The sequence below is a fragment of the Lytechinus variegatus genome, chromosome 10 (genome assembly GCF_018143015.1).
Source record: "Lytechinus variegatus isolate NC3 chromosome 10, Lvar_3.0, whole genome shotgun sequence".
NCBI lineage: Eukaryota > Metazoa > Echinodermata > Echinoidea > Temnopleuroida > Toxopneustidae > Lytechinus > Lytechinus variegatus.
In genome coordinates, this window is record NC_054749.1 from 32,803,439 (window position 1) to 32,815,487 (window position 12,049).

The window sequence follows — 12,049 nt, forward strand, 5'->3', positions numbered from 1 at the left end:
AAGTACAAACAACCGCAGTCTAATGTACATTGTAAGGTACATGTGCAATGTACTTACATATTTATTTCTGACCCAATACATGTAATTATAACATTTCTATATCACAATAATTGCCTCTTGACTGCTTACTGAATACACCGTGTTCTAATACATTTTTCCATTTTATAGTTAGATTTGGATTTCACTCTGTAATGATTATTGAAGTTCTTCCTCCAGTTCAACCCAAGATGCTTAACTTAATTGAACCTATTGACTGGTTACCCTCATTGAAAGAGAAGTCTGCTATGAATCAGTTGTCTAAATATATTTCATCAATAAACTGCTTGGCTTTCAGTGTGAATAGGCAGTCTAGCTGTACATACAAGATTGTCACCCCCTCCCCCCCCCCCACACACTTTGATAAAGAAAAATGACTCCCACCCCCTGTGCTGCCACGGGTAATTACTGCTAGTTTATACAATTTCTTTAAGCAAATGACGACATAACTGTTAAAAAAAATCTGCTCGAGTGAGCACCACTTTTGAAAAGTTCGTAAAAAAATTATTCGAGCAGAACTTAGAAATAGTTAAATGGCTCATAAAGAACACACAGAATTTAGCTAGGAAGATCGATTTGAAGATATCTTTTACCCTTTAACTGGTTTCCTTATTTCGTTTTCGGATTAACGAACCTTCGGAACAACGAACCTTATTTCGTTTTCGGATTAACGAACCTTCGGAACAACGAACCTTATTTCGTTTTCGGATTATCGAACCTTCGGAACAACGAACCTTATTTCGTTTTCGGATTATCGAACCTTCGGAATAACGAACCGTCGGAATAACGCCACAAATGTTCGGATTAACGAACTCTTTTTCGTTTTCGGATTAACGAACATCGAGGTATAGGCAATTTACGTGTTTCGGAATTACGAACCTTTTTTATTTTATTTATCTATTTTCCAACACATGGGCTGGATAGCCCTCTTCAGCCTAACGGCTGTTCTTCTGAGGGGTCCAGAAAACCTTCGGAATTACAAAGCTTCGGAATTACGAAGTGCAACCCTCCATATAGAATATCGAGTACTTGTTATATATAATCATTCGATAGCTGTTGTGAGAATTTCACCGGTCTCTCTTCATTTAGAAGTTCACCCGCTGACTACTGAAACTGAGTAGTTCTTATACAAAGTATATAACAATTATAGAATTCAGTTGTCAGCGGGTTAATATCTGATATGTAACAAAAATGCTTTGAGTTTCAATCTAAGTTTGATAAAATTTATTTTCATTCCGAATATTCTCAGTATGGTGACTTTTTTGTATTTATGTTTTTATTAAGAATCACATCAAATTACAATATTTACAATTATTCAAGGAGATTAAAGAAATCACAAATAATTTTAAAAAGTTTAGAAAAGATTGTGAAAAGGACAGATAATAAGCTTACAACACATAATCTGTACCAAACACTATTATTATGTAAACTTATAACAATTCTTACGGTGACTTGATTAGGACATGAACCTATTGATAACTTGGAATAGGTTGAAAGGCACAAAATGTCACTAAATAGAATATGTGTGGCCGATGATTTGGGTTTTCAATTTTCTAAATATCATTTTTTTTCAGAATCTACAGAATTGATTATCCTTTCAGTTCTAGGCACTTAAATGATATTTGACATTGGTGTATTGCGGATAATTTTTTACGAATTTTATGCCGCCGGACAAGTAACCTGCGTCTGGCTATAAGCTTAATCATCCTGCTGTGGTAATAGGCTATAACTCTTCTTCATCGTTTTATAAAAGCTGTGGTGAGAATGTCAGGAGCCCAATCTTTCAAGAGCAGGTCAAATTATTATTCTAACGAGAACTAGTGCACCATTTGCGTTGCTCTTTGCGGTAGCAGATCATTGAATGGGTAGATAAAATTTTGCTTATATCTATCATAATTTTAGAATATACACAAGACACACAAGATAAAATTTGGGCACTGACTAACAAAGAATTGCGATTGATCCGATCAACTATTATGCATAATTGTTCAAAATATTTTCTAGCTATGATGTATATTCATGCATTAAAAAATTCAGTACTTCTCGTTGTTAACAAAGGACATTGTGCAAATTTCCTGTAGAAAAAATTATGACACTGATGGATTTCCGTAGAGTTACGATTGATTGAGACAATCGTAAAAAACATTATTTAAGCTAAACAGTTAGCGAGCTATGAGAAAAATTCGAAATTACGATGTAGTAATGCTGTTTTAAAAATACAAAGAACCTGTCAAGTGGTATATCTATAGAAGTTTTAAAACTTAACACATTTTATCCTTGCACTGACCATTATACAGCAATCATGTAATCTCTATAAAACAATCCTACCCTCTAAACTTAGCCTACCCATCTTAGATATTAAAGGGGATATTAAAGGCTGAAAATATCTATATCTAAATAGAGTAAAATTCACACAGTAAAATGCAGAAAATCTCATCAAAATCTGTAATGTGAAAACAGTATACGCTTATCGTCATAGATATTCATTAGTTGGGTGGCGATATCACATCCCACCTTTCCTTTATCTTGTGTTATTACATGAAATCATAATTCATTATAATTTCATTTTTTTGGTATAATTACATGTATGTGTGAACGACATGTCTCGCGTATAATTAAATTAGTTGCAGCAATGACTGTCTAATGCACTAAATGATCGGTTGTCAATCTACAAAATTAGTTTTTTAAGTTAGCGGAGGAAAATATATGAATAAACCTAAAAAATACAAAAGGAATAAGTGGGGATATGACATTATCACTTTGCTCATTAAATATTCATGAAGACATGCCTAAAGAACTGTTTCACCGGAGTAACGCAAATATTTAAAGTACCGTAACTTTGTTATTCTTTGTCCAATTTATTGTTTTGATTGTTTTATTTTTCTCTATCTGTTCAAATCGTATGATTTTCAGCCTTGAGTATCCCTTTAAAGATATATACTACCTTCAGTAATCAAATGTGCAAGGAGGAATCTGGTTAAATACAAATGTACATAAGCGATAAAACTACAGTAAAACCAGAACACTTGCAACTAATTAAGAAAAACAAACAAAAGCAAAAAAAATTAAAATCTCTGATTGTATAAAGTGACAAGAAGATACAATTATACGAGGCTTTGTGTATTTATTGCTCAAATGTAATCTGTCATGACCCTAACCATTATTTTCTAAAGCCATTATTTCCACAGCAAGTTGGTAGAATCCATTCCTGAACAATGTGTCATTGAAGTCTCGTCGATTTGTCATGCCGATCTCGTTCTTAGGATCGGAAGCTTCCATCCAATCGTTCAACCAGCCATAGATACATGAATTTAGTTCACTGCGGTTCCTCTTCTTTTCTAATTCCAACAAGCCACACAAAATTGCCATCTTTTCACCAGATATATTGGTGCATATATCTTGCACAACGAGCGGATGAGGTTTCCTTGTTCGAAAGTAACCTTTGAAAGAAAACAAAAATTTAGAGGCAGATTAGTTCCTACATCGAAAAACCATCTGAGTTATGAAACTGCCATACCTTTTTATCAAACAGCTGTATTAAAATGGCTGCATGCATCGGTACGTAACAAGGAGTTATTTTACATAATAACCTTTTATAGAACAACATGGAAATATCCCACTGATTGTCAAACGGAAAGAAATTCAATGGTTAATGCATGTACATCAAATTTATTTTTTACTTTAAACAAGTACATGTCTCTATTGATACTAAGGGCCTTTTCACACGTGAATCTATAATCATCACTCTAATGATGATTGCAATTCGTCTTGAGAATCATCGACGCTTTCACATGCACGCTCGTTCGAAAACTGATTTGAATTCGAATTCATCAGCTAAGTTGGTATAAGCACTGCATCGCTAGTACAAACTACGATGAGTGCATGGCAATTGTATTATCTACGGAAGTGCTTAAAAGGTCACGCAAGCTCCGCCCCCAAAAGATGTTTTGGATGTCAAGCCTTTCACACGCAAAATTCGTAACGTACTACGGAACGAAAATGATTTGAGTGAATTACTTAACTGGATTTCACCTCCGGAGTAGAACTTGAATTCGTGATTGTGATTCGTGTTCATGATTCTAATCATTAGATAGTTTGGTTTCACACGTGCTAAGAGTTCGTCACTAGCCTTATTTTTCACTGGATTGAAATTACGATATTTTCCGTGTGAAAGGGCAGCATGTATGTAGAGTTGCAGTTTTAACGACATGTTACAGGTATAGACAAGACGGATCGTAACACATGAATAACCATAATAACTGATTGGATTTTTTAAACGTTTTAATTGATTTCGTAAAAATAGCATACAAGTTGACCAAAAGCAGAACGATGATGTTCAGTGATACGTGGTCATATAAAAACATATTCAATTTTTCAAATGCCAATAATTTTTTTTTATATAAGAGATTCCTTACCAATACACACTGTGCAACATGCATATAGGCTTTACCTGACAAGACCTTCTCACGGAGGCTCTTTATCCCAGCTTTTCTTAAAATAACACCGATCTCTAAGCGAAAGTGGTAAGACACAGGTCGGATTTGCTGCCTCCATAGTTTCATGAGTTTTAATCTGTCTGTATTTCCTTCCTCGTCTTGACATCGTTTAACATCTTCTTCGCTGAGGTCAATATGTTCAGAAACCTGTTTCATCTCGTCATCTCCGATACAAGACATGATGCTCATCAGCTCACTTAGACTCATTCCATAATCTAGACAATAATCATGATGATGTATAAAGTATTTAATTGAATTATCGAAAGTTAAGACAAGTATCTTTATAAATGAGAAGAATTAATCCCACATTTTAATCAGAGTAAATATAAAAGCCTTGTCTAGATCTGGACGTTAGTATAGTTATTCGTTTGGAAACTCCACATCAGTCCTCTCTCTTGCACTTTAAGTGCAGTGAAGAGAGATGATTGACCGATGTAGGGGTATCCCAAAAAATAACTACCAACGAATTAAAGCCTAGCAAAAGTGCTAGCACAAGTAGTCATCACATTCCAATTCAATCCAAGCATGCTTATTTGCATACTCATTTTCTGTGATGCTTCCCACCAAATATATTTGTATTTTCCAATCACATCCACTCTCATAGATCTTTGAACTAACCTACCGGGTTGTTTAACATAACAATGAACCAACAAACTGTTGGTTAAAAAAAGATCTCCATTGTTTTTACATGCATTTTTTGGTAGATTCATGTGTCAACCAGCCTAATTTTTTTTTTCAATCTGAGAGTGTACATGAAGCAATAATAAAGTGAAAAATTATTGAACAATATATTTGCATTTAAAACTGTCGATAAACCAAATTCTAAATAACACAAATAAATAACAGATAAATAACAAATTCTAAACTAAAGTTTGATACTTCTATATCGGTAATTCTTTGTTTTCATTTTAACTAGTATATTTCAGTTATTTAACATGTCATTACATTCAAATTGAGCTATCTTGATTTTCCTTGTGACGGTTCTCACCCGGGGGCCAATGCCATTGACGAGTGGATAACATGCGCGACCATGGGGTCTCGAAAAGCACCCTAAAGCGTATTTTCCATATTCTGAAAATGCACCCCTTAAAGGTCAAGTCCACCCCTGGAAAATGCCGGCTTGAATAAATACAGGAAAGTCAAACTAGCATAGTGCTGAAAATGTCATCAATATCGGATGTAAAATAAGAAAGTTATGACGTTTCAAAGTTTCGCTTATTTTTTTTTTCACAAAACAGTGAAACGTACAACTAGGTGAGTCAGTTGATGATGTCAGTCACTCACTATTTCTTTTGTTGTTTTTTATTGTTTGAATTATGCAATATTCCATTTTATATAGATTTGACAATAAGAAACAACTTGACTGAGTCATGTAGTATTAAACAATGCTAATTCCACATGTTTAGGGAGGAATTAATCGTTTAATCACTCGACAACAAGGAGAAAATTAGAATATTTCATATAATAAAATTCAAAAGAAATAGTGAGTGGATGACTCCTCATTTGCATACCCGCTAGGGTGTGCGTATAACTGTTTTGTTAAATTAAGCGAAACTTTAAAATGTCACAACTTTCTTATTTTACATCCGATTTTGGTGAAATTTTTAGTGTTATGCTTGTTAGATTTTTCCCTTTTTATTCAAATCAACATTTTGTTGGGGTGGACGTGTCCTTTACCAAGTATTGGCGCGTGAAACCCTACCCTTAACAAGTTTTGGAAACAAAACGATACTCCTGCTATGAATTGACCCCCTTAACAAGTAAGCCTACAGCGATATTTTTTTTGTTATGTCATGGACGTCGGTCGTCGTCATATATACCTACATCATTGGGTTTAGTACAGCCCCACTTCCCACATCTTGCACAAATCGTACTCTAAACACGTAGTGATGACTCTTGAGGCAAAAAGTAGATCCTTTATTAAACATTTGAGTCTTAATTTTCCACCCTTGCAAATTTGACCCTAAACACGTAGCTTTCCTAGCGTAAATAGATACATTTTTTTTTTCATTATTCCAGCATTTTGGACACCCGGCCTTGTAACGTGCCTTATCTTGAAAAAGACATCCTTCTTACGTGTTTTGGGGGGTCGAGCATGGGATACTATTGGTATCCAATCGTCAATGTAACTGGCCCCCGGGGATTCTCATCAGGTCTTACCAAGGAAAGTCGAGCGTGCAGCACGAAGAAACCCGTTCTTCCGAAGTTCCCCACAGAAATCTTTGCGATTTCTCTCCTTTTTTAGGAAAGAACTCATCATAATATCTTGTAATAGGCCCACAGTGCATCTTCGTTGGTATAACGCCGGTGGAATTCTCATGTGACACATGATTTTTGATGGCTTTATAGATAGTGATGTCATCAGTGGAAGAATATCCCCCATCAACAGATCCCAGGCAATGCGAATCAACTCTGCTTCATAGACATATGTTGTTTCATTCCTTTTCGCAATGCATTCTGGATAAAAACAAGACGATATAATGTATTTTGGTTGGACTTATTCGATTTAATTTTTTCATGCTTCCTTCTGTATTCCTATAATTCATATGAAACAAATCGTTTTTTTAATAATATTAGACATAATGTTGTGATTATTTTTCCACATGAATCATCAGAAATTAAATAAAAGTGTACAAAATATTTCAAAACAAAAGTAATCTACTGCTTAATCATCGTAACATACGGGTATCTCATCTTTATTTACCACCGGCTCTCTTGCTGCTGAAATATATTTTTCGATGGTATTTCTCTGGGACACATAAACGAGTTTATTTTCATAATCACCAGGAAAATGTCTAAAAAAGTGAAAAGTTAATCTCATTTTGATTAATGATACAGTTCCAATGAAGTAAGAGTTGACCTAGCAATAGTTAATGTCTCATTAAGAAAGAACTGTTTGGAGATGATGAAGAAATTGCATTTAAAATCTAAATTCCCTATGAGTATGTTCAGAAATTGATATGAAAGAAATTCACCAACAAGTCCAACACGTCTGAGAACTTCTCGCAACTTATCACGACTGCAATTGCTGCTTGTTTGACAAGCTTGGTGGCCTAACCAGTTTCGAATCTGGTGTATCATGTCGTTAGGACTAGAAGCTTCTTCGAGGCGATCAATGCCAAGTTTGCTAAATTCGTTTTTCTTTAATGCATGAACACATGCAAGAGCTTCCAACATTTCATCATCTGACAAAGCGCTTTCTGTAAAATGAATTTTGAAATGATTCATCCAAATAATAATAAAATAACGAAACTTATTATTAACGTATATGCACATGGTTTTACCATTTGATTTGGGGATGATCAGTTTACAAACACAAAACCTTTTTAAAAAATCATGTTAACTCTAATAATTTAATGTTTGATGTTGTTTTCGTTGTATGTCATTGAGAACATACACTCTTAAAATTGTTGGCCAACATACTGTCCACACAACAATTGGTTAAAACTTTATCCAATTCTTGGTAGTTTTAAACCAATAATGTGTGCTTTGGGTGAAAACTACACAGTACCCGGCCAAATAAAGGAGGGAAGGGCTCTGATCTTGATCGCAGGTTTATTCAGTCGTCTCTAATATTATTGCTTAACCTGTGACAAATTTCATAATTTTTAATGATTTTGTCTCCTTCAATTATCTTTTTTTCTTTTTCCTCTTCTTATCACCACGCCCCGCCTTTTCTTCAACTCCTCTTCTCTCCCTCCTTCCCTTTTTCTTTTTCCTCTTCATACTTTATTTTCCTTTTCTCATTCTCCTGCATTCTACCATCCTTCTCTCCCTTATCCTTCCTTTTATTGAGACTATTATATTATGGCATGGTCACACCGCCCGAGCGTTTTAATATCAGAGCGGTCGTGGAGCGGAGAGAAAAAAATCACCGCTCGCTACCGTTCACCATTTTCGATTTCGATTGATTTTTTTTTATCGATATTTTCCCCAATTTTGAGAGCGAAATTCGACCCTCTTTCCCTACCGCTCCACCACCGCTCCAACAAGGCTCGGGCGGTGTGACCATGCCTTTACACGCATTAGTAAGTCATTGACATTCTAGATACTTATTCTAAATCACTCTCTTTCCAAATCAAATGTTTTAATTCCTGTATTCTGTGTCCTTTTTCAATAAGTAAAAGCATCAAAAATTAAGATCGTATTGGAGAGTGATATTAATATAGAGTGGCTTACCAGAGTACTCTTTTAAAATATTGAGGATAATGTTGAATTTTTTTACAGCGTTGAGGAAAATAACACTATCCCTCCATTTGACCAGTATATCCTTTATCTTGTCCTTGTTCCGTTCAATTCCGTCCATGTTGGCTGAAATGTTAAAAAGCTTTTCGTACTTCTGTGATGTGAGAGATTGTACTACTTCGATATACTGATCCAGGTCGTCATCAAAGAAGCTTGCATGATCTATGAATAAAACAAAACATAATGATGATGTGTCATCAAACTATCACATGATAATAATCTATTTAAACTAAGACCAGTTCATAATCTGACAACTCCTTCCTGGATCGATCCATTATACCAGTTTAAGGAAAGCTCCCTTCTCTCCCATCCACTAGATCCCCGGCTCTGAACGGGCAACCCCCGAGAGCTACGATACAATATTTGTTGCCCGCGCAAACTTTAATCCAATCACAATAACCGACATCATCACCCCAGTTTTCAAGTGTATTGCAAGGGTACGTGTTACCAACGCCCCCATCCCCGGGGGGGGGGGCACTTCCATTGACGAGTGGATACCAGGCGTGACAAAATTAGAAACACCTAAAAAGGGTCTCATTTTCAAGATATGGCACGTTACGTACGTAACGTAATAAAGGTGTCAAAAACGCTAAAATAATGAGGAAAAGGTATATATTTCGAAAGGAAAGGTACCGTACGGTGCGATTTGCGAGTGAGCACTTGTCAAGGGTACCGTTTTGTTTCCAATAGTTGTAAAGGGTATTGTTTCACCCGCCAATATTATTTGAGGGGTTCATTTTCAGAACATGGATACTTTTGTTCAGTGTGCTTTTCGAAACCCCATGGTCCCGCGTGGTCACTAATCAATGAAATTGCCCACCGGGCGTTACCATTTTCAGGCTATTATTCTCGCCCATTGTAGTGCATTTTAGAAACAAATCGAAACAGTTTGTGTGTGTGAGGTGTGTGCGTATGTGTTGTAGCGTGAACCCTACTCATAAATAACGTGAGGGAAACGTTTTGCTTTTATCCCACTTATTTCTAAGAACTTAAATTATTTATAATCTTTATGCCTAAAATTTTCTGTTTGAATTGATATATCTTTAATTTTCGTTTATTTATGTTACTTTTACTCTTGATTTGATGGGAGCAACCTAATCTCGAAAAGTAAAATATTTCGTTAACAACTTCTGCTATCAGATGACTGTAAAGAGAAGCAATTACATTTTTACCTTCGAAGAAAATCGTATGAATCGTATAGTCATCAGAGTGCATGTCTCATTTTTTAGGCGAACACAATTTATGAAAAAAAAAAGTTAGCGCTGGTCCTTTTTGTCATACACTGCGACCTAGAAAAGACGAAACTGATGGTGATTTTTTTTTTATAATTCTCGAATGAGTGAATAAAACTAATGTGAAGAAATGTTTAGAAAAAGTCACTTTAATAAAATGTCCATTGTTTTACTATAACAAATGCGTTTTTATTCATTAGCCAATCCTCTCATAATTAAACATTTTATAGTTGCTGACTTTTTTCAGTAGAAAAATGTTCCTCATTATGCTACTGCCTATTATCGATAGATCCGACATTGGATAAAGCCATGGTTACACCGGAACCGAATCAGCTGCGAATACACATTATATGCAGAAGTATTCTGATCTCCCTCGCCGAATGTGGGGATTCTGAAACATTTTTGGAGGGATTCGGCTTCTTTTGAAATGTTCAAACCATTCAAACCGTCCAAATACTCCCGAATGTGGCCAGGTCAAATTTCACATTCGGGATAAGACGGAATTCGGTTGGATTCTGGCCCGGGACGCATTCAGTGTCTTCTGGGCAGTCAATTCTAGGCGATTCTGCTCTAATTCAGGGCCTATTCCGGACATATTCATCCTGATTCAGGTAGTTCTCCAAATCAAGCCATATTTGGGTAGAATCTGTCTGGTGTAACCCTGGCTAAGTAGCCTCGCTTACACCAGAACCGAATCAGCTACGATGATCCATCCGAATACACGTATTCGGGTGGATTCGGGAGTATATTCTGTTCTCCCTCCGCGAATTATGCGAGAAAATTCGGGAGGTATTCGGGAACATCCATGAAAGAATTCGGGTTGTTTTGAAATGTTCAAAAGCAGCTGAATTACCTCCAAAATACTCCCGTTTGTGGCCACCACAAATTTCATTTGGGCGATATTCCGGATAGATTTTCGGGTTATTCTGGGAAAATTAGGACCTAATCGTATCATTCATGGAGTAACGGTTACAATCATGTAGCCAAATAGAACCAGATATCACGAATAGAACAGAATGCCCCGAATACTATGAGGCGCCGTTTGTAACAATAACATATTGAACAATTATTTGTTATATGATGATTATTTATGAAAAAATAACATTAACGTACGAGTCAAGCCAAATAGGCCAGAATACGGCAGATTAGCAGCCGAAATTGACGATTTTGGCCCATTCAGATGATTCTGGTGGATTTTTCGCGAAATTTGGTGGCGCACTCGGTGCATTCGGCCGTAATCGTTCCATGTCGTGTCGCCTCTGATTCGGGGAGTATAATGTCCTCCCTCCCCGAATGCGAGAAAATTCTAGAGGGATTCGGGAACAACCGTGCGAGGATTCGGCTCGTTTTGAAATGCTCAAACCTGTCGATTAACCCCCCCCCCCCAAAAAAAAAAAAAAAAAAAAAAATCCCGAATATGGCCACAACAAATTCATTCGGGCCACATTCGGGATGTTTTCAGATAGAAGTCATTGGATAATGAACCGTTTGAAAATCAGTCTGACTAAAGTCTTCTCTGAATGTTGAGCATTCAAGAACATTATGCTGTCATTACTACTGTCATTGACTGTTGGGGATATAGATAGTTGGAAAACAGCAAAAAGAAAAAAAAACAGTTGAACAAACAGAAAACGACGAAATTTTGAGAAAGGAGGCAGGAAACAAAAATATTGAATGAAAGCATGAACAAGAAAAAAAGGAGGAAAACGAAAACCATGATAACATCTTTTTTTCTCCCTCTTTTCCACTTTATTTTCCCTATTCCTTTCGACTTTCTTCTTTTTCTTTATTCACTATTTGTTTATTTATTTATCTTTGATTTCATTATTTGTGTATTATATTTTATCATTTTATTACTAGTATTTTGGGGGGATCTGCCACAATCCTGAATTTCCTCAATTCTTATTTGCTGACGGCCAGGGGCGGTGATCAGAGGGGGCGCAGTGTCCCTCCCCCACTTTTTTTAGCACTGAAAAATCCCCCCTGTTCCCCTTTCATCGGAAGAGGACCCGGGTTAGGTGTTACCCAGTGCCATTCTTT

The 12,049-nt window shown here is 36.1% G+C and overlaps 1 protein-coding gene across 1 annotated transcript; it reads right to left on the reverse strand.

Moving 5' to 3' along the window:
- Positions 1–3,114: 3,114 nt before the first annotated feature.
- On the reverse strand, positions 3,115–7,007 carry LOC121422306. Its single transcript, XM_041617256.1, has 3 exons — positions 6,693–7,007; positions 4,487–4,747; positions 3,115–3,476 (listed from the first exon to the last, which is right to left on the reverse strand). The coding sequence occupies exons 1-3, from the start codon at positions 6,913–6,915 to the stop codon at positions 3,190–3,192; spliced, it is 771 nt and encodes a 256-aa protein (XP_041473190.1). The 5' UTR covers positions 6,916–7,007; the 3' UTR covers positions 3,115–3,189.
- Between the last annotated feature and the right edge of the window lie 5,042 nt (positions 7,008–12,049).